The sequence below is a fragment of the Notolepis coatsorum genome (genome assembly GCF_963971535.1).
Source record: "Notolepis coatsorum genome assembly, chromosome: 1".
NCBI lineage: Eukaryota > Metazoa > Chordata > Actinopteri > Aulopiformes > Paralepididae > Notolepis > Notolepis coatsorum.
In genome coordinates this window covers 191,165,623-191,191,273 of record NC_140165.1, presented here as the reverse complement: position 1 = coordinate 191,191,273, position 25,651 = coordinate 191,165,623, and the positions used below count along the sequence as shown (strand labels likewise).

Genomic DNA, 25,651 nt, shown 5'->3' with positions numbered 1-25,651 from the left:
CCTATACCGTCGCTCTGGCTGCCCGCTTGCTGCGATAGTGAAGGAGACATTCTCGCCCTTTATCGTCTTTAAATCTCTTCTTATTGTCCGAATCGTCATTTGGTTCTCACTCCCCCGCAGTCCCAGCTGGGCCGCAGCGGACGCGAGCAGAAGGGTCTTCTCTGACCCGTCATCAAGGACGGCGTAAGTGTCCATGACTTTATCTTGGTAGCTCAATGTCACACGGACTACCTTTAAGAGCACTTGGGCGCCACTGCTGCTGGCGGGGTCAATGTACATGACACTTGCCTTGGTGCCGCTCGATGGTGCAGGTGCAGGCCTTCTTCGGTTACTGTCGTGTAGTACATCTAGATGGGCTCCGTCACACCGACTGCACCTTTTCTTTAGGCGGCATTCGGCTGCCATGTGACTGCGCGCACATCGGTAACAGCGCCTGTTGGACTTTATCCATTGACTCACTTCTTCTGCATTCATCTTTGTGAACAGGTCACATTGTGACAGCCAGTGTTCCTTCTCACAGTAGGGGCACACCATCTTCCACTTCTCTTTTCTCGAGGGGGTACTGTGGCTCTTACTGCTCGGTACTGACTCTGATTGGTGCATGACAGTCACCGATCTTCTTCCATCGTTTATTCTCCTGGGTCCCTCTCTGGAGCTTGGCGTGCTCCGCACGAACGTATCCAGTCTTAAGCTGCTGACTTCTCTCGCCAGGAAGTCGGCTAGATCGAGGAGGGATGGTTCGGGACCGTTAGGATCACGGTGGTCTCTCTGCCGCCTAAAACGCTCTTGTCTTGCGGGTGGCAGCTTCTCTAAAATCCTCTCGACGTTAGAGTTGGCGTATAGCTCGTGCATACCCTTTTCTCGTTGCGCTCCCAGCATCCCTACCAGGGACTGCACTTTTATCGACAGGTCGTCTAATGAGCGATTGTCTGTTGCTGGGGGTAGGCGATCAATATGCCTTATCTCTTGGATTACGTAATCCCATATACGTCCATATCTCTGGTCCAGCGCTGCTAGAGCCGCGGTGTATGGGGTCGTAGAGGTGGCATAGGCTAGCGCTATATTGTGCGCTCGCGGTACTTTCAGGTGCTTCAGTAATATTGCATACTTGTGGCGTTCATCAGCGACATCCACCATCATTGTCTCTAAGCACATCCGGAGCTCCGTGTACTGTGCTCGATTCTCATAGGTGAAGTCTGGAAACGTCGGCGTGGCAATGTATGACGCCGTGGATGGCTGATACATCGGCGAGCGTTGGGGGAGAGACTTCCTAGGCGAGTCTCCTCTTGCGCCTCTCTGTGGGCTGGTACCGACAGGGTACCATGGCCCGCTGGTCCAGGTGCTATTCCTCTGGGCTGGTTGTGCGTCATGCTCACCCGTGAATAGAGTCGGGGGTCTGTAGCGCAGCGCCGCGGGGGTATAGCCTGGGCTGTACTGGACCTCCTGGTCCGGTGGAGTACTGTGCTGTCGTCGGGCTTGGTTCTCCTCCTCTCCCTCTTCTTCTTCTATCAGGTCCTCTAGATCCTGTAGTCGTTTATTTAGCTTCTCCGCAGTGTATGCCGCTCCTTCCTTGTAGCTGGGTCTCGCTTGGACCGGTCTGGGAAGGGGGTCTGCGGGGGGTATAGGCTTGGTCTGTTGGTCAAGTTCAGGGTCGCTTGCTCGGTTAGGAGACGCTGCCCTTGACTGTTGTCTCGACGAGTTCCTTGAACCCCTGGCGGAGGGAGAGGGTGTTGCCTTGAGGATCAGCTGCTCCATTAGCTGCGCTTGTAACTTGTCGCGCTCGGCTTCGCGCTTGGTGAGATCTGCTTCTCTTTGGGCACCGGCAGCGGCGCGCTGGGCGTCGGCCCGGTCTCTTGCCATATTCTCTTCCGTCTGAAGGCGTCTCATCTCCAGGCGTATGCGCTCTTCTTCGCTCCGTTGCTGCGCTTGGAGTTTTTCGCGCTCGATAAGCATCTGTGCTTGGAGTCGATCGCGTTCACCCTGAAGTCGATCGCGTTCGGTAGCGGCTGTCAGGCTGACGAGGAACGCCTGTGATAGCATCCTCTCCGCTTCGCTGGGGGAAGACGGTTGTAGAGGTGAGCCGCTCCTGGGTGAGCCGCTCCTGGCTGTACTCGTTGGGGAGTCCTGGCGCTCTATTTCCTCGGCCCTCTCCTCCTCTTCTTCCGTGCAGAGTTCTCTCTCTGTAGGATTGTCTTCCTCCCGGGGCTGGTCGGGGACTACTTCTTCGGTATTGGCGGGGGGTAAAGGCATGTCAGCTCCCTCCTGGTCCCCACCGTGAGCTTGGTCAGTTACATTAGAACCCACTAGGGCCTCTGTGGTCGGGGAAACCTGGTCGTTAAGGTCAGACATAATTTTACTTTCTACTTTTACCGCGTTTACCGTTTGTAGAAGGCTAGGTAGTTGACTGACAGCGTAATCCTCTAAGTACTGAGGTGGCTGTTGTCTGCGCTGCGGGCGTTCTACGTTAGGAGGACCGTTTCGTGGAGTGTTCATCATAGGCCATTTCAATATTAATAACACTATATTAATATTACACTAGTTACCATCCGGCTCGAAGGACCAATTGTAACTGAGGGGTACAATTCCCTGACTGTATTGATAAGTATGGTATTATTAAACCACTACCGCTTGTACTTTAACTTCTGGCCATCCAGTACACGATATAGATATGATGAACACTTTCCCACCTGATGAAACGAAGTCCACACAAATGTATAAATCGAATATTTTATATAGCAAAGGGTATATACAACGTTCACTTAATGACATTTATGATTTGAAATGCACTTGTAAGGCAAATGAGTATTCGTAGGTAAATCAACATTGAATGTCCAATCTCTGGTTACGCAGGGAGCAAGTATACAACCTGGTTCTTTAGGGAACTATAGCAATGGTACTTAAATGATTATAGCTGGATACACTAAAGGGGGGGGGTCCCGCTGGTTGTAAGACAGTAGGGGGGGGTTAGGAGAGCCGCTGGCGGTATCCCATCTGGCCGACGATTTCTTGGGAGAATTCAGAGTGCTGAACACGGTGCCCACAGAACCTCGGTCCGCAGATGAATACAGCTGGGCCCTCTGGTGGACGGTAGCTGCCGGTCCACAACGAAGAGACGTGAGGCGACCTCACTCGGGGTAGAGCGCCGTCTCACCTGGACTCCTCTCGGGGGGTAGTTCCAACACTCAGCAGTGTTGGCCGTTATCCATGGCATAATCAAAGCACCCAAAGCACGTAGATAATCCAAGCCGTGGAAGGCTCGCCGTCGTCCGGGTAAAGTAATCCAATGTACAGGTCCACTCGTCCTGGCCCGGAGCTCCTCGGATGCAAGCACCACACGTGGTCTGCCCAGCCTGGTTAAGACTCCAGATAACGTCAGGAACGATGGGGGTACTGCTCACTTTATAACTCTAACCGAACGATGCACCATACATAATAGACTATTATTAACTTAATAGAAATACGTCCCACTCGACGGTATAGTGCCAAACTATGACAATTCAACTATTAATCCACACGATGTCTCAATGCCTATTCTGAGGCCAAGTAGGCCTTACTGCACCACACGTGCGTCGTGGGTGAGGCTTCGCGTCTGTTACTAGGTTGGAGGGTAAAGGACTAATGGACTAAAAGAAAGTTCTACTTTACTTGCGCCATATATATATGCGCTGTGAACAAATAGTACCATTCGTATTTCGCCAGACGTATTCCTACGCGGAACCGGGCTTGTAACGACATGTTCGTCGGCACGATTGAACTTGAACCAAGGGGCTTGGCTGCTGGCGCCAGGTTCTCGTCCAATGGTAGAATGAAACTATTATGGGCTGTTAGTAGACTAAAGGGATATTCAGTGTATATTGTACAAGGAATATACAGGGGATATCAACGATATACAAATACTATTAAATATATATCCATAAATAAATATATATATTCAGTTTAATCTGATCCTTCACAACAGTTATCTTTCTGGACCGAGTTGAGAGAGTTAACGAGGTAATTGAACGCGTATTATTGTTCAGGACCTGCACGTTCCCGCTTTGCCACCTGCGCAACCGTCAAGTCAAGTTGCTGAAGCATGTTGTTTCTCATAGAAGTTTTTTGTTCTGAATAACAGGAATGATGAGTTCAACATGAGATACCATGTTAACCTGTTAAGCTGTAGCCCTATTTTCAGAAATCTCACCTAAAGGTACATGCCTAAGTAAATGGAAGATTGCTCCACTTCTACAAGGCCAATTTGCATGTTCTTGGTATCTAGGAACATCTAGGGACCTGGGCTGGGGGTATGTATTTCCAGTGTCAGAAATATTGTGTCTGTTACTAGGCTTGAGTAAATTTTTATGAATAAAGGGAGAATATAAATTATGATTTATTTTTGCATCTGTGCCGGTGAATAACACCATGTTACAATTGTGAGCAAACCAAGCTCGTTCACTGAGCTCATTCAGCACCTTCTTGAGATCAAGTGTAAAAAAGATCTAAGCAAATGAATAAAGGGAAGATGATTAAACAGAAGGATTTGTAGATACAGTAATAAATGATAAGATAATCGATTTAATTATAAATTCATATTTGACCTTGAACTTGACCTTGACCTTATTATGGCCAAATCATACATCTATGGATAGGGAAAATGCTCCTCTTTCCAATGGCAGGGTTGAATCTGGATTTAGTCATTTCCTTGCGGTTTTACGATAAAAGAGATATAATAAGCATTTTTTGTATTTTTGGTAAATCGTATAAAACATCGGTAAAAATGAAAATATACACTTTGACTACTGTTTTGATAGGATTATGGTCTTTACTCTTGGCTACAAAAATAATTATAAAAAAAACATTAACCTCTTAACATCCAAGGGCCCACATGTGGGCCCTCATGAGGACGTTTCGCGATGCCACTTTGCCGACCTCTAGCGGCTCGGGTGTGCATTTATTTTAATACAATATAGATAGAATTAAAGCCCTATTTGTTGCCTGTCGATTGCCCTTTCAGGTGACAAAATCCGTTCAGCGGTTCTCGAGTTACATGCCGATATGTGAGGCATGCGCCAAAGTACACATTACCACCCCCGACCTCCGGGGGTTCTAGCTCCGTCAATCATTTGGCAATCTCGAAAATCTTTCGACAGGGTTGTAGCCAATGAGTGTGGCTTTCCAATGATACCCCATTATATGATAATTGGGGATCTAATACGGTCTATTGATCGATTTATGATAAAGAAAAGCAGGGTCCCCCAATTGGGGGACCTACACGCTTAACAGGTTTTAAAGTAGATGATTATGATTATGTATTGTATGCATCATCAGATACCATGAAGTATTTTGGTTGTGGAGAGGGGGGGCATGTTATTAAAGTTATTTTTTGTTCTTGATTTATTGTGATGTTTCTTCTTGACTTGTTTAAAAGAAGACTTGTCTGGCCCATGGGGACATTGACTTGTGATTTCGGGTATTACAAATACATTTGATTTTATTTGATTTAAAGCATGTCCTAAGAAGCAGGCTCAGGAGGCTGACGCTGAAGCTGGAGAGGGAACTAGTTGACAGGGAAAGGCTGGTGAAGCTGCTTACAGCATTGTAGCTGAAACTAGTGGACAAACAGATGGAGGAAGAAAGGAGTGGCAGGACGATAAAGAAGTGTCAAATAATGAGACTGTTGGAAGAGATAGTAGTGGTGAGGAGAAGGTAGAAGTGGTCAGTGAGGAACCAGTAGAGACAGACAGTGTTGCAGGTGACCTGCAGACAGAAGTGGCCAGTGAGGAACCAGTAGAGACAGACAGTGTTGCAGGTGACCTGCAGACAGAAGTGGCCAGTGAGGAACCAGTAGAGACAGACAGTGTTGCAGGTGACCTGCAGACAGAAGTGGCCAGTGAGGAACCAGTAGAGACAGACAGTGTTGCAGGTGACCTGCAGACAGAAGTGGCCAGTGAGGAACCAGTAGAGACAGACAGTGTTGCAGGTGACCTGCAGACAGAAGTGGCCAGTGAGGAACCAGTAGAGACAGACAGTGTTGCAGGTGACCTGCAGACAGAAGTGGCCAGTGAGGAACCAGTAGAGACAGACAGTGTTGCAGGTGACCTGCAGACAGAGGTGGCCAGTGAGAAACCAGTAGAGACAGACAGTGTTGCAGGTGACCTGCAGACAGAGGTGGCAAGTGAGAAACAGACAGGCAGTGCTGTTGTGTCTGAGAGTAACACACAGGAGAGTAGCAGTGGTCTGTGTGGCAAACAGAGCATGGACAACAGTGCTGCAGTAGGGGAACGGTGGAAATGGAAGATGCTGCTGTTAATAATAAGAAGGGGTCAACACAAGCAAAAAAGGATAAAAATACGTGTGATAGCCAGACAGAGCAAATGGCTTCACAGTCAGACCTGAGTGATAGCGAGGCGTATGAGTCAGTTGGTAGTGACATATCTGAGGTAAGGAAGTCACTTAGCGAAGAGAAAAGATCACTGTCAGTCATAGCCATCAAAACTTTGCTACAAGAAACAAAGAATGTTCGGGGCTTGAAAGTGGAGGAATATATTCCTGATACAGAGGCTTTCTATATGTCTGTCAGGTTTCACATGGGAAACAACAGCTTTACTAAGCAGGAGGTGTACAGACTAAGAAAACTACTGCCAAAGGTTAAAAAAAACTTCATGAAAGGAAAACAAGTGGCAACCTTTCATTTTCTGTTATTGTGTGTTTTAGTCACTCCCCATGGGGCATTTTAAGGTTGGAACTTTAAATTGGAACGGGGCAAGAGATCGGAGAAAACATGCAACATTGTATGAACTGGTAAAGTTGAAGCACATTGCTGTTCTTTTTATGCAGGAGACACACAGTCACCAAGAAAATGAGGTAGAATAGAGGAAGGAATGGGAAGGAAATGTAGTGTTGAGTCATGCCCACGGTGCTGGTCAAGGCCTGCCTTCCCACCCTCTGCCCCATCATAATGGACATCATCAACTCTGTCATCTGGAATAGTTCCCTCCTGTTTCAAAACCGCCTCCATCACTCCCATCCTAAAAAAGCCTGGTCTGGACCCTGAGGTGCTGGATAACTACCGGCCGATCTCCAACCTTCCTTTCCTAAACTTTGGAAAGAGCAGTCGCCGCCCAGCTTCACCAACATCTGTCCAACCATGAGCTCTACGAACCCCTTCAGTGAGCCTACTGAGCACATCACAGCACAGAGACCGCCCTCATCAAGATCACAAATGACCTCCTCCTTGCTGCAGACTCTGGACACATCAGCCTCCTCATCCTTCTCGACCTCTCTGCGGCGTTTGATACAATATATCACCCAGTCCTCCTCAAATGCCTCTCCGACAACCTTGGCATCACCGGTACAGCTCTGTCTTGGTTTCACTCATATCTCGCAAATAGGTCTCAGTTTGTCAGCGTCAGCGGCTCATCCTCCCCCCCTGCCCCAGTCAACCACGGTGTCCCCAAGGCTCCGTGCTGGGTCCCCTACTTTTCACGATTTACATTCTCCCAGTCAGATCATACGTCACTACGGACTCAACTTCCACTGCTACGCTGATGATACTCAGCTCTATCTCAGCACCTCACCTTCATTCTAAAAGAAAAATGGCTTTAGCAGACCTGCTAGGTGTGAAGGCTCAAGGAGCTTTGTTAAGGTCCCATTTTATGAATGCAAATGCTATGGATGTGCCTTCCAGTTACTCCTTCGGTCTGGAGAAGAAGAATGGACAGAACAAATTAATTCACTCTCCTTTGAGAGACGGGACAGGAAATCACTGATGCCAGTCAGATCCGAAGACAGTCTTATTCGGCTTTGTATAGCAGTGAGTATGTTGAAAATGATGTCCTTCTACAGACCTTTTGTGAAGGATTACCTAAGGTGTCCCAGGATTCTAATGTGCTGCTTGAGAGACCTTTGGACTCATCAGAGCTATATTCTGCCTTATAGAGCATGGATGGCAGGAAAGCCCCTGGTATTGACGGTTTGACTGTGGAGTTTTACAAAGCTTTTTGGGACATTGTGAAAGATGATCTTCTTGAGGTTTTCAATGACAGTCTGGCTGAGGGTGCTTTGCCGCTTTCTTGTAGCACTTTGGGATCCTAGTGAACAAAAAGTGGAATACAAATTCAATTTATTATTTTTATTATTATTGTTGCAGAGCAGTGATAACCTTGCTGCCAAAAATTGTGGCAATTTTATGTAAGCTACTGTGAAGTGCCACAGAACAAGTGACACTTTTGGAAATTGACATCCTGATTCGTTCCTATATGACCAGTATAATCTTTAAACTGAACTCTGGAGGATAGCTCTATGATGGCTCTACTTATAAAAAATGGAAATGAGCCTTTAATATCTGCAGGAAAGGTGCCTGTTGTCTGTGAAGAAAAGGGAGTCAACCTGGAGAATGTGCTTCAGCAGAAGAGAGAAAGCTATAAAATATTAACCCTTACAGACGAGAAGGGAATTCAAGGTTGAGGGTTGAGAACCAGGGAGTCCTGAAACTATAGAGGGAATCTTAAAAAAACTATATAACAATTAAATGTTTAATGTGTACAGTAAAGGTTTTCATAAATGGCATGCTTATAATTAACTGTCAGTAGAGAATAATACTAAAAGAATGATGTGTAAAACTGTTTTTCTGGAGGGGATCTTTAAGAAATCTTGATAAGAAATCCTATGGATGGCCTCGTGCATGGTACCATGTCACGTGGCCACCACAGACAAAGCAGTTGTCTGTTCTGAAGGAATAAGGGACTTTCTGTTACTTAAAACCACTAGGTAACTAGAAGTAACGTTAGTACAAAGAAGGAGGAGTTCATACGAATTATGTATTGTATTTTGGTTTGCTAAACAAAAATGACATCCCTGTGACATCACTGTGTTTAGACCAATCGGAAATATGGTACAATGTCGATATAAAAGGGACGGTTGCCCATTCAAGAGGCAGACTTTTTTGAGAGATGAAGATGCTGCTGCCAGACACGGGGCACAAGCCGTGCAATGATGAGATGTTCTGTTTTATGCTTATTTTAACTGAAGTGGAAATTTTCTAATTCAGTCTCTTCTTGTAACTAGCCTTTTCTAATTAAAAATATATAAATATATCCTTTGTATCCTTTTTTCTGACCAGACGGCCGGGTAAGCATTGAAATGTGTTTTGCATTGTAACTTCACCCTTTGCGTTTTGATTAATGATGTAAAAACTTTAGAAGTGTGGCTTTAGCCAGACGGAGTAAAAGGAGAAATATGTCAACCACGCGGTCCAGTAATGTGCCTGATTTATGATGTAAAAAACCTCCTGAGTGTGGCTTTCCCCAGACGGAGTAGAAGGAGAAATAGGATTATGCATTAAGGACTAAAGGTGGGTTCTGTATACCTGGTTTTATCAAGTAATGCCATACAGTGATAATACGTGTAACGGATAAGGGAAATGGACCTCATCTGAATAAAGAGAGTCCGTCCCAGTGCAAATAAAATAAAAGATTCTGCAACTTCAATCACTCGACCTAAGGTCGATGACTGACGGGGGTCGGAACGGTGCATTCGCTATCTCTTGTCGGTCAGTAGTAACAACAACATTTTGTAGACTCGTTCGGTTCTGCATGTCAACCACTTCGCAGTAATACGGCCAACCGAGTAGATTAAAGCAAAATAGAATAAAGTAAATATACCCCGCAACTCTAATCAATCAACTGTATGACTGGAGGGGACGGGGGGGTGCCTGTGTGTGAGCCGAGGTCGGCTGAGTTTAAGCCCTGAAGTTTATAGACACAATTGAGTCCTAGACGTCCCAAACTTCGCAGGACGCTGCTTGAACATGGGGTGTTTGGACCAATGAGTTATGGGATAATCAATCTGACATCGGTTTACGACTCGTACTTAACAGCTACCGAATATAAGATTCTGTCAAAGACCATAGCCAACCGGCTGAGAGAAGTAATGGACCAGAACAGGCATCGGGATCAGACATATTGTAGATAGATAGATAGATAGATACATTATTCATCCCCTAGGGGAAATTCAGGGTATCGCATAGCTCACACAATAGACATATACAGACAATGACAGTTTCTCAGTCGTTCACAATTATGTCCGCATCATGAATTAAAAAAGTAAGCACATGATAAAAATTCAAGTACATTCAAGATTCAAGATTCAAGATTGTTTATTGTCATATGCACAGTTAAACAGACAGTTTACCATACAATGAAAATCTTACTTTGCTAGTCCGCCCTTCACACAAAATCACACAATACTTAACTTAAACATATTTAAATACAAGCGAGTGCTAGAAAATAAGGTAAAAATAGATAAATATATATATACAAGGCACAGTGAGTAACATTGCACGTTCATCATATCTACCAGTAATAATAATTAAAACGTGATCAAATAAAAACAGGTGTATAAACAGGTATATAAAAACAGATGTGGGGAACAGGAAACAAACAATCAAAAGCCACAGGTCAAAGGTCCCCCGCACTAGACTGAGCTGTTGAACAGGCTGATGGCTGTGGGGACAAAGGACCTCCTGTGCCGCTCAGTCCGTGAGCGCATGGAGATGAGCCGTCCGCTGCGGCTGCTACTCTGCCCCACCAGGGTGTGGTGGAGAGGGTGGTTGGCATTATCCATGATGGCCAGCAGCTTGCTCTGTGTGCGGCTCTCCACCACGGTCCCCAGTGGGTCCAGTCTCCTCCCCACCACTGAGCCAGCCTTCTTGACCAGGTTATCCAGCTGCCTGGCATCCCTGGCCGTGGTATTGCCACCCCAGCAGACAGTGGCATAGAGAAGCACACTTGCCACCACTGCCTGATAAAACATATATAACATTTCCCCACACACATTAAAAGACCTGAGCCTCCTAAGGAAGAACAGCCGGCTCTGTCCCTTCCTATAGAGCGCTTCCGCATTTGCAGACCAGGCCAGCTTGTCGTCCAGGTGCACACCTAAGTACTTACATGTCTGCACAGTCGCAATGGTGTTTCCAGGGATGCTGACTGGCTGCAGAGGTAGTTTAGAACTGCGGAAGTCCAGTAACATCTCCTTGGTCTTGGTTGCGTTCCTCACACATGCCACAATCGCTGTCGTCCAAATATTTCTGGATGTGACAGAACTCCGTGTTGTAATTGAAGTCTGCCATGTAGAGGGTGAACAGGTACGGAGCAAGAACAGTCCCCTGTGGAGCCCCAGTGCTGCTGACCACCGTCTCCGAGACACAATTGCCCATCCTGACAAACTGTGGTCGGTCTGACAGGTAGTGTGTACCTGGCAGCTCAATATTATATAATGTATATTTAATTTGTGATGTTTTGGGTGTCTCTGAATTATTGGGCTTGAATACTGGTCTTATTTCAATAGATCAGGGGAAAGCATTTGACCATGTTGAACACAATTATCTCTGGAGGGTTATGGAGAGTTTTGGGTTCAGCGATGGTCTGATTGCTATTGTTGTATCAGAACATTAAGAATGTGTCAAAGTTCAATGGTGCTCTATGGGCTCCTTTTGAAGTACAGAGGGGCAGTAGACAAGGCTGCACTCTGTCTGGAATGTTATATGCAATTTCTTGAAGAATTGAGGAATGAGATGAGGGGGTTAGCTATACCTGGCTTCCAAGAGAACATTGTTTTGTCTGCTTATGCTGATGATGTAGTTGTTTTTGTAAATAATCAAAGTTATGTAAGTATATTGGAGAGAATTGCTGACAATTTTAGGGCTGTGTCCGCTGCCAAAATAAATTGGAGGAAGAGTGAGGTTTTAGCTGTAGGTAACTGGTGTAGCAGATTACCTTTGTTACCTGAAAGCATGACCTGGAAAAGGGTTGGTTTTAGATATTTACGAGTGTACCTTTAAAAATTACACGTTTGTTCACAAGAATTGGGATAATGTGGTGGAGAAAGTATAGGGCAGGCTGTGTATGTGTACAGTTTTTCCACAGCTGTTATCACATGCTTCCACATGTTTCTCAAAACAATAACAGCTTTCTCAAAACTGCACACAAAATGCAACTCCCTTTGAAAGATGAATATTTGCCATAAAATGTCTTAACTGTTCACAAAATGGAACTTGTGTTTTCATTTGGTACACACAGCCATATTTTCAAATGACACACACATATAATTCATTGAGTACACACTACCAAGCATTTACAGCACACTGAAGTGTACAATTTAAAACACAATCATAGAAATGGAACACACCATATGAATGACAATGACTCTGGAGAATGAGCCATTTCTCCTTTTGTAAAATGTCTCAGTGTAGGCCTACTTCTTTCATAGTCAAACATAAAACAGCACACAAATATGCAGCAAAAAAAGTTTTATTTCGTTACACACAGAGAACAGTGCAGTACTGTAAAACTGTACACGTGTTTCATCCACATGGCATTCCTGCGAAGAATACGGTCAATGTAGAGATGCTGAAGGTCTGGACGTTCCTGAATGAAGCATGGTCAGCCAGGATCCTAGTTTGTATTTGTCGGAGTGTGATAGCGTTGTTCTCAAAATTAACCAAAGATTTAAGTATGGTATGGATTTAACTGTGTAAAGATAATCAATAAGAAATGGCTAAATAACAGAGTGGACACTGTTTGCAGGCAGTGAAGCTCAACCTGTGTGGAGGGTTTTATACAAGCCTCCTTTATAATAAAAAAAACTGCGAGAATTCCACATGGTGCTGTAGCACTAGCAGTGAACGCTTTTGTTTCTATCAACAATCCAATGGTAGAGAATAAATGTCCTTTTCCTGTGGGTTAACTGAGACTGTTTTTCATGCGGTTTTAGAGTGTAAACAGGCTTTCAGGGCTATTTGAGCTGCTTACCAATGTTTTCAGACATTTTGGTTAAACCTTTTCTGTTATCAGTTATATTTCTGGAGCAGGATATAAAAAAAAAAAAAGACAAAGAGAAAATGGCAACTGCTTAACTTTCTGGTGGGGGAAGCAAAGCTTGCAGTATTAGCTTTCTCCCCAATGACATACGGACAGACACAGGTCGGTTCTTTATAAAACGGCGTTTATTGTCTTGGACTCATCATCACAATCCTCATCCCTCTCGCGCCGTCAGAACTATATTTATTGGATGAACACAGCCACAGTACAAATGCAACGGTTACAATTTACATTTACATTTACATTTAGTCATTTAGCTGACGCTTTTATCCAAAGCGACTTACAAGTTCTGTACGACAAGCCATCAGGAAGGGCACAACTCTATCAGCTGAGCAACAATGTTCATCAAAGTGTTGAGTGCTACAGTGTAGGTTAGTTTATTAGGACAAGTACGGTTAGTTAGGGTTAGATATTTGTTTTCTTTTTTTAAATTCAGATAATGGTTGAAGAAGTGCGTCTTTAGTCGACGGCGAAAGATTGGACGTGTTTCGGCTGTCCTAACTGGGGTGGGTAGTTCCTGCCACCATTGTGGGGCAAGGACTGAGAATAGGCGACTTCTCTTGGATGACCCTCCCGGAGCTTGGATAGGAGTAGGTCTGAGACGGCCAGAAGATGCAGAGCATAGGGGTCTTGAGGGTGTGTAGTTAGAGACCATTGACCGGAGGTAGGCGGGAGCGGTTCCCTTTGCCGCACGGTATGCTAGGTCGAGGGCCTTGAAGCGGATTCGTGCAGCAATGGGGAGCCAGTGCAGGTCCCTAAGAAGTGGGGTGACATGGGCCGACTTCGGTAGGTTTGAGATCAGGCGGGCCGCTGCGTTCTGAATGAGTTGAAGAGGCGTAGTGGCAGTGGCCGGGAGGCCAGCGAGCAGTGCGTTGCAGTAGTCGAGGCGGGAGATGACTGTTGATTGGACGAGGAGTTGGGTGGCTTCTTTTGTCAGGAAGGGGCGGATCATTCTGACGTTGCTCAGGAGGAATCGGCAGGTTCTGGTTGTCGCTGCGATGTGAGCAGAAAAGTTCAACTGGTCGTCGAGGACAACACCAAGGTTCTTGGCGGTCGGGGACGCGGTCACAGCTGCATTCTCGACTGTGATGGAAAGGTCGGTCAGGGGGGAGGATTTGGCCGGCAGGTGGAGCAATTCTGTTTTGCTTAGGTTCAGTTTGAGGTGGTTGGTCGTCATCCAGGCGGAGATGTCGGACAGACAGGCCAAGATCCGCTCAGAGACGTGGATATCTGAGGGAGGGAAGGAGAGGAAGAGTTGAGTATCGTCGGCATAACTATGGTAGGAGAAGCCATGAGACGTGATAATGTTACCCAGTGATTTAGTGTAGAGGGGGAAGAGAAGGGGTCCTAAAACCGAGCTTTGGGGGACACCCGTCCACAGGGGGCGGGTGGCCGACAGGGTCCCTCTCCATGACACTTGGTAGGAGCGGTCATTGAGGTAAGATGACAGCCATGTCAGCGCAGAGCCAGCCACTCCCATTCCTGCGAGGGCCGCGAGGAGGATCTGGTGGTTGACTGTGTCGAAGGCTGCAGATAGATCTAGGAGAATCAGGACAGAGGAGAGGCCTTTCGCTTTTGCTAAGTGAAGTGCCTCTGTGACCGCAATGAGGGCTGTCTCTGTGGAGTGACCAGTCCTGACGCCTGACTGATTAGGGTCTAGGAGGTCATTCTGTAAGAGATAAGCAGTAAGTTGGTTGGATACAGCACGTTCAAGTGTTTTAGAAAGGAAGGAGAGAAGAGAGACAGGACGGTAGTTGCCTATGACGGTAGGGTTCAGGGTTGGTTTTTTTATGAGCGGCGTGACTCTGGCTTGTTTTAGGGAGGTGGGGACCACCCCCGAGTTGAGTGAGGAGTTGATGGTTGCAGTTAGGAATGGGAGGATGTCTGGTGCTATGGTCTGGAGGAGTGGGGAGGGTAGCTGGTCCAGCTGGCATGTAGTCGGACGGTTCGACGTTACCAGTGTCAGGGTCTCGGCTTTTGTAATGGGAAAGATGACAGAGTGAAGGATGAGGTTCTCGATTCAGCATTTGGAATGGGTGGGGGTTGGGAGAAGGAGCTGCGGATGTTCTCCACTTTTTCCTCAAAGAAGATCGCAAAGTCTTCGGCAGAGAAAGATGAGGGAGGTGGGGGTGGGGGGGGGAGTGAGGAGGGAGGACATGGTAGCATGCAGTTTGCGAAGATTCTTGGCAGAGGCCTCGATCCTATGGTGAAAGAAAGAAGCTTTGGCATTAGTAATGGTTTTGGAGAATGTTAACAAGAGGTTGTGATATGTGTCGATGTCAGCAGTGAGGCGTGACTTTCTATACTTCCTTTCAGCTGCTCTCAGGACCTGTCTTTGTTCTCTCACTGGATCTGTCAGCCATGGACTGGGTGGGGAACGGCGGGCAGGTTTCTCAACGAGGGGACAGCTTGTCGAAGGAGGTTGCAAGGGCTGAGAGGAGGGTGGAGGTTGCCATCTCTGTGGAGAGAGCAGAGAAGGTGTCACTCAAAGGTAGAGCGGATAGTATGTCAGAGGAGAGGGTGGAGGGGGATAGGGAGGGCAGGTTGCGTCTGAGTGAGACAGTTTGAGTTGGGGTGAAGACCTTTCGGTTAAGCATGAGAGTTAATGAGAAGGATATGAAGGAATGGTCAGATACATGTAGGGGAGTTACCGTGGTGTTAATGATGCTGGAGTTACGGGAAAATATGAGATCCAAGGAGTTGCCTGCTTTGTGGGTGGGAGGCATGGCAGTGGGAGTCAGGTCAAACGATTGTAGGAGGGAGACCACTATGACTGACTGAGATGAGTCAGGCAGGTTGAAGTCACCCAATAGAAGGAGAGGGGTACAATGCAACGGTTACAACAATACAACGGTTACAATACAATGGCGCATCAAACAAAATGCATTTACTTGTCCTATGGAATACCTTTGTTTTGACAGTCTGCTACAACACCAGACACAATATCAAATAAAGACTGGTCGAGCAGCGTATACTCTTGCTCAACTGTCGCCCGCTCTCCCTGTCTACGGTTAAATGTGACGGTTAAATGTGACATACTCTCGTGACTTTGTGCCTATCACGTTTAATTGTTGACCAATGAATTTAGCTTTTTACATCAAATAATTTATGCATCACATTATTTATCTAATTATTACTTTATACATGCAAATAAGAAATCAATCATTAATCAATGAATTATAAAATATATAATATGTATGCAACAGCACTTACACTATGTTACAGTTTTTCTCAATTGCTTTGGTGCATTTCTCTGATCAGAATTAAAGTTCTCATAACAGTTAGTGCATTTATCAAAACAATTAGTACAAACTGCAAAACCTAGGTGATAACCTGCAGAAGCGTGTCACTTGCTCAAAATGGATAATTCATTCCTCAAAAGCAAGTATTCATGTCAATGAAAGTGTCACTGTCATCAAAATGAAAAGTCCTGACACCATTGTTTATGAACAAGATAGTCAAATGGCTTTGCCATGTTTTCGTTATGACAGTTCACTCTGTAAGTGTTTTCCAATGCAAAAAAAGTCAGATCTTGGTGACACTTTCTGAAAATGCTCAAGACAGCACTATACACTATTTTCACAGCCATTTGAAATCTACAGTTACACATTGCTGTATTTAGTGAGGTAAATTAGTACAAGACACGTATGTTTCACATTTTTACTGCATATGCTCTTGCAATTTTAATTTGTTCACAGCATTGTGCAAAAGAAAAATACAAACTAATTTACAACAAACATAAGAAACACCCTTTGGCCTTTGGGTAGAGCTGTGCACAACTGTAAACAATATTGCAGTACATATTGGAACTGAATTGGAACATACAACATACACAGTACTGTAAATAATTCATTCACATCCAGACGTTCCTGTCTGTCTGGCTATTGGATTCAGGAATGGGGAGTAGGGAGGGAGATATTCCACCAGCATCCTTTCATGTGCTGCAAACCACTGTGTGACCAGAATTGCGTAGTGAAAACGCACATTATCCCATACAACAACGTACTTGGTCAGATGGTCGCCATTTAGACCCCTCTCATTCTCAGGGATTATGTCCCTGTAAAGAGTGTCTAAAAAAGTCAGCAGATGTTGTGTGTTGTATGGACCAATGCGGGGCATATGGGTGAGGACGCCGTTTTCTGATATGGCTGCACACATTGTAATATTCCCTCCTCGTTGGCCTGGGACATCCAATCCCAGTGTCCAATGCGATTCCTTCCACGCCTTCTACCTTTTGCCAGATTGAAACCCGCCTCATCAACATATATGAATGTGTGCAGCGATTCCCTGGCATCCAGCTCCATTCAGGAAAAAAATTATAAAGAAATGTATAAAATTTGTTTGACAGATTTTGACAACTAGTTCAACATATTTGTATGTAATGACTCAAGCAATGAAATGAGGACTATTAGTTTTATAGGGAATGACTATTCAGCAGTCATAAGTATAGTTCATTTTGACTGACATGACCTAAGCAAATGATAATGTTATAAAACAGCAGAGAATTGTATGAAAGCAATTGATGCATGTCCAAAAGCATTTGCAATTTGTTCGGAGGAATGAGAAACTGCTACTATGATGTGCACAAATTACAAAATGTTGTGGAGGTTGAACTAACAGTTATGAGAACTTTAATTCTGATCAGAGAAATGCACCAAAGCAATTGAGAAAGTAACAGGAGAAATAGAGTGGAAGATAAGCCGGACCAGGATACAGTATTAGTGTGGTGCAGAAGGCTAGAGTCTGGCTGGAATTCAGGTTTTATGAAGCTATGTGCAATTTAGAGGTCTTTGTTCAGGAATGGTGTTTTGGAAATGTAATTTGTGATGTCATTGATGATGAATTGGTGTATAACAACATTGTGATTATTTTAAATGGTTGTGTATTTATTATTATAAAAAAAATTATCTTGTAACTGTAGTCTTTAAAAAAAAGTATTTTAAACGCTTTTGATACAATCTCTCTCTCTCTCTCTCTCTCTCTCTCTCTCTCTCTCTCTCTCTCTAGGAGTCTCCTTCAGTCTGGCTGGACAGTGCTCTTCCTCACCTATCAGAGATCATCGTACTGGAAGACATCCCTTCCATTCAGATGGAAGTAGGAGTCCTGGTCAGAGAGTTCCCTGATATAAGGTATGGAGGGGTGGATGGAGGGAGGGGGGAGGGAGGGAGAGAGAGAGAGGGAGAGACACCAAAGTCTTTAGAAAACCATCAACAACAAAACAATCCGGCAAACTATGCTGGAACTCTAAAGTTTGGGATGAATGTATGGATAGACTGATTGATTGATTGATTGATTGATTGATTGATTGATTGATTGATTGATTGATTGATTGATTGATTGACTGACTGACTAACTGGCTGACTGTATGACTGTGTGACTGACTGACTGACTGTATGACTGGCTGACTGACTGACTGATTGAATGATTGACTGACTGACGGACTAACAGTGAACTGAGAGAGTTCTCAGATAAAAAGCTTTTTTTCTTTGACAGCGTGGGCAGAGCGTTCTCAGAGCTCTTTTCTTTGACAGCGTGGGCAGAGCGTTCTCAGAGCTCTTTTCTTTGACAGCATGGGCAGAGCGTTCTCAGAGCTCTTTTCTTTGACAGCGTGGGCAGAGCGTTCTCAGAGCTCTTTTCTTTGACAGCATGGGCAGAGCGTTCTCAGAGCTATTTTCTTTGACAGCGTGGGCAGAGCGTTCTCAGAGCTCTTTTCTTTGACAGCATGGGCAGAGCGTTCTCAGAGCTCTTTTTTTTGACAGCGTGGGCAGAGCGTTCTCAGAGCTCTTTTCTTTGACAGCGTGGGCAGAGCGTTCTCAGAGCTCTTTTCTTTGACAGCGTGGGCAGAGCGTTCTCAGAGCTCTTTTCTTTGACAGCGTGGGCAGAGCGTTCTCAGAGCTCTTTTCTTTGACAGCGTGGGCAGAGCGTTCTCAGAGCTCTTTTCTTTGACAGCGTGGGCAGAGCGTTCTCAGAGCTCTTTTCTTTGACAGTGTGGGCAGTGTTCTCAGAGCTCTTTTCTTTGACAGTGTGGGCAGTGTTCTCAGAGCTCTTTTCTTTGACAGTGTGGGCAGTGTTCTCAGAGCTCTTTTCTTTGACAGTGTGGGCAGTGTTCTCAGAGCTCTTTTCTTTGACAGCGTGGGCAGTGTTCTCAGAGCTCTTTTCTTTGACAGTGTGGGCAGTGTTCTCAGAGCTCTTTTCTTTGACAGTGTGGGCAGTGTTCTCAGAGCTCTTTTCTTTGACAGTGTGGGCAGTGTTCTCAGAGCTCTTTTCTTTGACAGTGTGGGCAGTGTTCTCAGAGCTCTTTTCTTTGACAGTGTGGGCAGAGCGTTCTCAGAGCTCTTTTCTTTGACAGCGTGGGCAGAGCGTTCTCAGAGCTCTTTTCTTTGACAGCGTGGGCAGTGTTCTCAGAGCTCTTTTCTTTGACAGTGTGGGCAGTGTTCTCAGAGCTCTTTTCTTTGACAGTGTGGGCAGTGTTCTCAGAGCTCTTTTCTTTGACAGTGTGGGCAGTGTTCTCAGAGCTCTTTTCTTTGACAGTGTGGGCAGTGTTCTCAGAGCTCTTTTCTTTGACAGCGTGGGCAGAATTGACAAAATTATTTAGGAGCACATGTGACAGTCCGATGACCTAAACCAGGGGTCTCAAACTCGCGGGCCAATTGCGGCCCGTGGGATGATATTTTGCGGCCCCCTACTGGACATCAAAGTGTAGTGTTAATGCGGCCCGCGCGCAACTGTTTGCTGAGTCGTTGCGCGAGAGTTGGAAGTTTTATTTATTTTATCACTTGTAGGCTACCATAGCGCAGGCTCATGACAGCAACGTTATGTTAGTGACTTGGTTGAAACGTGATTCCGGAGTGATATCAAGTAAAGTGGAAGCAATGCATGTCCGGCAGCACTGCCACTGTCTGTGTGTACGAGTCTGGTCCAATCACATACGCGTCCCGTCAGCGTTTTTCCCCCTCACCCACAGTCTGCGAATCAGAGGCAGAGTAGGGGAGTAGGGCAGGTCTTCACAGACTGCATGTCGTCTCTCTCTTTCAGTTCAAGTCGGAGCAGAGTTGACAGCGCATCTATAGTAAACTCGCTCCCAGTTTTATCTCTGTGAGATAAATGTAGCTATTAGCCTATTTTCGCCAGCAGGCAGCCAGCAGAAAAATATGGCATTTTCAAAGATGGTCAGTAAAAGAAAAGTCGACTGCAATTCAAAGGTGAATGGACGGAAAAATATGCGTTCATCCTGAGTCCCAGCCAGGGGCGTAGCTGGAGATTCTGGGCCCAATGAAAGAATCAATTTGTGGGCCCCCAATCTATTAAAAAATGATTACCTATTCTTTTAATAATACAGGCAATTATACTTTTGAGTCATCTACATTAACTTACTTTAGGATAATAATAAAACCATATTAATAAAAAGATAATAATAGTGTTCTCTGGGCCCCCCCCAGTGCTGGGCCCTTGGAATCATCCTAACCTCCCCCCCCCCCCCCCAGCTACTCCCCTGGTCCCAGCACCAAACCAATTATGTGACTATATGCCAAGAAACGGTAGCTATTTGAAAATAATGTATGACTGAAGTGATGGAGATCATGTTTGAAGGCAAACAAAAGCAAATCCCCCTCAGATCGCACAGCAACCAGAATAACTGAAATACTGGCTGGTGATTTGATTAAACAGCTTTGTGATAGAATAAAAAAAATGCACAGTGCATTTCCATAGCTGTGGATGAGTCCACTGACACCACTGAGAAGCCTGAAGAACCGTTCATGTTCTGAAGAACTGTTCATGTTCTGAAATGTTATTGCTAAAGATTGAGAAGATTGGATCAGTTGTACTTTTTTTTTGAATACTTGAAACCCTTTTTTTGTGGAATATTTGATGCGGCCCAGCCTCACCCAGACTCTACCTCCAGCGGCCCCCAGGTAAATTGAGTTTGAGACCCCTGACCTAAACTAACGTTAGCTGCTAACCAAGCTGGTCCCCAAGAGGTTACTTTCTACTACATTGGTGGTTAGTGTGAGTGAGTCTCTCTCTCTCTCTCTCTCTTTTTTTTGCATGATTAAAAACGATGGTTCGAAGGTCCGTTCGAAAAACCCTGCCAAAGTTTGAATCCTAAACACACAGACAGAGTGGGAAGAGCGTTCTCAGATATATTTTCTTTGACAGCGTGGGCAGAGCGGATGGAGAGGAACTTGTTAAAAAGCAACACACAGCCGTGGAGCAGTTTCCTTGTTTTTAAGGGAAGTCTTTGCTCCTCTTGACCCTCGCTGGTTGGCACATATTAAAAGAAAACATGTGTGTGTGTGTGTGTGTGTGTGTGTGTGTGTGTGTGTGTGTGTGTGTGTGTGTGTGTGTGTGTGTGTGTGTGTGTGTGTGTGTGTGTGTGTGTGTGTGCTTGTGGCCAGGGCGAAGACAAAGCACAAACAGTTAGCTTCCTCTCAGAGCATGACACATAGGTCAACCTTCTGCCTGTCGAGCAGCTACTCCGAGAAGCCCTGTAGGAAACTCTGTGTCGTGTAGTGCATCCGTGCATGCTGGCATGTGTGTGTGTGTGTGTGTGTGTGTGTGTGTGTGTGTGTGTGTGTGTGTGTGTGTGTGTGTGTGTGTGTGTGTGTGTGTGTGTGTGTGTTGGCAGGGCAGTCCTCAGTGGAATGTGTTCTATATTAGACCCAGAACTCGTGTTATTGTATTCCCACTACTGAAGGTTGTGGGGTCAGATCCCAGGATCAGCAGGAAGTCTGGGGATTGGAATAAAAAAAAAAATTGAAATAGAAAAAAAGGTTAAGGGTTGAGATCCATTCTTTTAAACAGTAGCCAGTAGATAAACATCTCTCTCTCTCTCTCTCTCTCTCTCTCTCTCTCTATCTCTCTCTCTCTCTCTCTCTCTCTCTCTCTCTCTCTCTCTCTCTCTCTCTCTCTCTCTCTCTCTCTCTCTCTCTCTCTCTCTCTCTCTCTCTCTCTCTCTCTCTCTCTCTCTCTCTCTCTCTCTCTCTCTCTCTCTCTCTCTCTCTCTCTCTCTCTCTCTGTCTCTCTGTCTCTCTCTATGTCTCTCTCTCTGTCTCTCTCTCTCTGTCTATCTGTCTCTCTCTTTCTCTCTCTCTCTGTCTCCAGGAAGAAGCACGTGTCAGCCATCCTGAACATCAGGGGTATGACCCGTCAGACGGAGCGTCAGGAGATCCTCAACGTGGTGAAGGACATAGAGAACAGCGACAGCGTTCCGACCTGCCTCTCCCGCGACCACACCCTATTCTCCGAGATCCCGGTGACCTCCGAGGTCCACTGCCTCAACCTGGGCTTGAGCCGCATCGCTCTGACCGCCTCCTCCTGCTTCACCGGGCTCCGTCCACGCCGCAAGAGCAGGACCCCCGTCCGAGAAAACCCTGATGATGTTCTCTGAAGAGCCTGAAGAAATCACCTGACCTGTATTATTCCAACCTACCCCCCCACCCCTCCCCACACACACACACACACACACACACACACACACACACACACACACACACACACACACACACACCCTCCACACACACACACACACACACACACACACACACACACACACACACACACACACACACACCCTCCACACACACACACACACACACACACACACACACACACACACACACACACACACACACACACACACACACACACACACACCCTCCACACACACACACACACACACACACACACACACACACACACACACACACACACACACACACACACACACACACACACACACACACACACACACACACACACACACCTAGTATGTCCCTGGCTGGGCTGATGTTTTAATTGTTAACCCCTTAAGCCTGACGGGCTCGGTACTGGGCCGAGATTAATATCACGTCATAAATTGATCAATACAGTCCGTATTAATTAATGTTGCGTTTGTTTTTCAAATGTAAAGAGTAAACACCCTAACCCTATCAAAACAGCAGTCAACGTGTATATTTTAAGCTATTATTAGCAAAATATGAGTTTAAATAATTATCTGTGCATTGCATCGGAAACCAGTGGATATAGACATGAGGAAATTACGCCATCATTCATGTTTGTAGTCCTATGAAAGAGGAGACCCAGGGCTTCCGATGGGCTTTCGGATTTCATAAAACTACACTACCCAGCTCACACCAGCCCCTGTCAAACTTCTGACGTCTGAAGTGAAAGTTATTTTTGAACGTTATTTTCGTGATTATATCTCACAGGTCGAACAAACCTGAACGCTATTGCCATAAAATAGAACGTATATTGTTTCTTTAGCTTTCTGTGAACGTCTAGAAAAAAACGGGTTGCAATCTGGTGAAAAATGGCGGAGCTATTGACATGCAAAAGTAATGCAAAAGTAACTGTATTTACAGTAGATTTCATTCACAGTCTTTGCTGCCCTGTAACGGGAGCCTGGTGGTACTAAATCCAGATTTAACCATCTGCCATTAAAAAGAGGAGATTTGGCCCAATCCATAGATGTATGACTTGGCCATAATAAGTTATTTTATAGGCCTGATATTCTATATTCTATATTCATATTTCGAATTGCATGTGTCCGGATGGCAAAATTCAGTACTGTATCTATAAAAAACCCTGTAAATCATCTGCCCTTTATTCATTTGCTTAGATTTTTTGGACACTTGATCTCAAGAAGGTGCTGAATGAACTCAGTAATAATTCACGTCTGGTCAATGTTAGCATGGTGTTATTCATCATCAAAGATGAAAAGATTATAAATAATAATAATAATAATTTATATTCTCCTTTGGTTCATTACAATTTACTCATGCATAGTAACAGACACAATATTTCTGACACTGGGAATACATTCCCTGAGGTCCATAGATGTCCCTAGATACCAAGAACATCCAGAAGTGGAGCAATCTTCCATTTATTTGGGTATGTACTTTTAGGCGAATTTTCTGAAAATATGGCTAGGGCTTAAAAGGTTAATGAAAATTATCCTTAACATTCACATGTGTATAGCTGCTCTATCATTGTCAGTCAAACTGACCCTTTTGAGTTTTCTATGAAAGAGGTGAAAAGAGGATAATAATAATAATAATAATAATAATAAAAATACTACATTTTGGGGACGGAATAAGCCGTTCCAGCTTCTGACTGAGAACGATAGAACACATGCTTTGTAGCAAGGCTACACTTCACGACTCCAGTGTCTGATACGGTAGAGAAGCTTTGGGAAGCCTTGCTGAGATACAGTACAAACTATAGCAGTCACTGACCCCTCCTGGGTTTCTGTTCCTACTATAGCAGTCACTGACCCCTCCTGTGTTTCTGCTCCTAGGTACTGTATGCACCAGAAGTGTATACAATGTACAGTACGATGGAACCATGGTTCTAGAATAGAGTGGAGAACACACATGATGGAACCACAGTTCTAGAGTAGAGTGGAAAACACACAGGATGGAACCACGGTTCTAGAGTAGAGTGGAGAACATACACAGGATGGAACCACGGTTCTAGAGTAGAGTGGAGAACACACAGGATGGAACAACGGTTCTAGAGTAGAGTGGAGCACACACAGGATGGAACCACGGTTCTAGAGTAGAGTGGAGAACACACAGGGTGGAACACAACACTACGATACAGCCCCCTGTCTCATTCTGCCTGGTGAGGACACCTGGACACGAGCCCTGACTGAAATGAAGGCTTCCTATTGGCCCAACTGGCTGGGAGGATGTGCATCCCTATTGGCCCAACTGGCTGGGAGGATGTGCATCCCTACGCAGACAGAATAAGAAGCCTGGCTATTGAAAAAATATCCTTAGTATTTCAATATGATCATTTTGCTCCTTTGGAATTCCAATCAGAAGAGATTTTCCGTCTGCTATACGGAAAACCAGGAAAACCCTATCCTTTGCTCTGTTATAAATATGGAATTTGGTGCAGAATTCCAACAAGACACTACAGTATATCATCTCCAGCCGAACAATGTGAGGAAGAGGAGGACGGCCTGGATCACATCACGAGTGAAACTGGAAATTGATAGTTTTATTATTGTTGCACATGATAAATATGACCATTTCAATCCAAGGTACTATGCAATGTTGATTTACCTGTACTCTCTCAAACAGGAAGTGCTCACTGTCAACAACACACCTGAGTTATGTACTCAGGAACAACACAGATCTGGGGTCAGTTCTGGACCCAACCTATTAGATCAGGTGGTATAAACACATTACCAGCGTGTTGTGGTGAAACACTGGTGTGTTGAGAACCGCACGCCCCTATTTTATGCTGATTCTGTCTTTGTATTTAAAGGAGTGATTATTGTTAGTATAGTTAGTTAGCTAAGTATAGCTATTTAGCTAGGTAGGCTATAGCTAGTTAGCTAGGTTGGTGTAGTTGAATGCTTGGGTGTGATGGGATTGGGGAAAGGGGGGGGGGGTATTGATTTTGTGATATACTTCATATGTAAATAAAGTACTAATCCACCACAGGACAAAAGGTACATCATGTATGTTATGTTATCCATACGTAATAATAATAATACATTTAATTTATATAGCACACTTTAAACTCAATGAGATCTCAAGGTGCTTCACAGCTAAAGGAAAAATAAAAGGTCTAATAAAAACATTAAAAACTAATAAAATAAAAAAAAACATAAAAACATAGGAGCAGTAAAAACAGGCAGCGTAAAATAAATAGGTTTTAAGGCTGGCCTTGAAGGCAGCAAAGGAGTCTGAGGCCTTGACGGATCCTGGCAGCTGATTCCACAGCCGTAGCCCCAGTGCGGAAAAAACATGGTGCCCCATGGTTGACAGCCTGACATAATA

The 25,651-nt window shown here is 45.0% G+C and overlaps 1 protein-coding gene across 1 annotated transcript in view; it reads left to right on the top strand.

The window, feature by feature from the left end:
• Positions 1–25,226, top strand: part of LOC311223763 (exocyst complex component 3-like protein 2) — a 158,382-nt gene extending 133,156 nt beyond the window's left edge. Inside the window, exons 9-10 of the mRNA XM_084308532.1 lie at positions 17,868–17,989; positions 21,963–25,226. Coding sequence (XP_084164658.1) covers positions 17,868–17,989; positions 21,963–22,248 — 408 coding nt within the window. The 3' untranslated portion in view covers positions 22,249–25,226. The remainder of the gene's footprint in view (positions 1–17,867; positions 17,990–21,962) is intronic.
• The last annotated feature ends 425 nt before the right edge of the window (positions 25,227–25,651 follow it).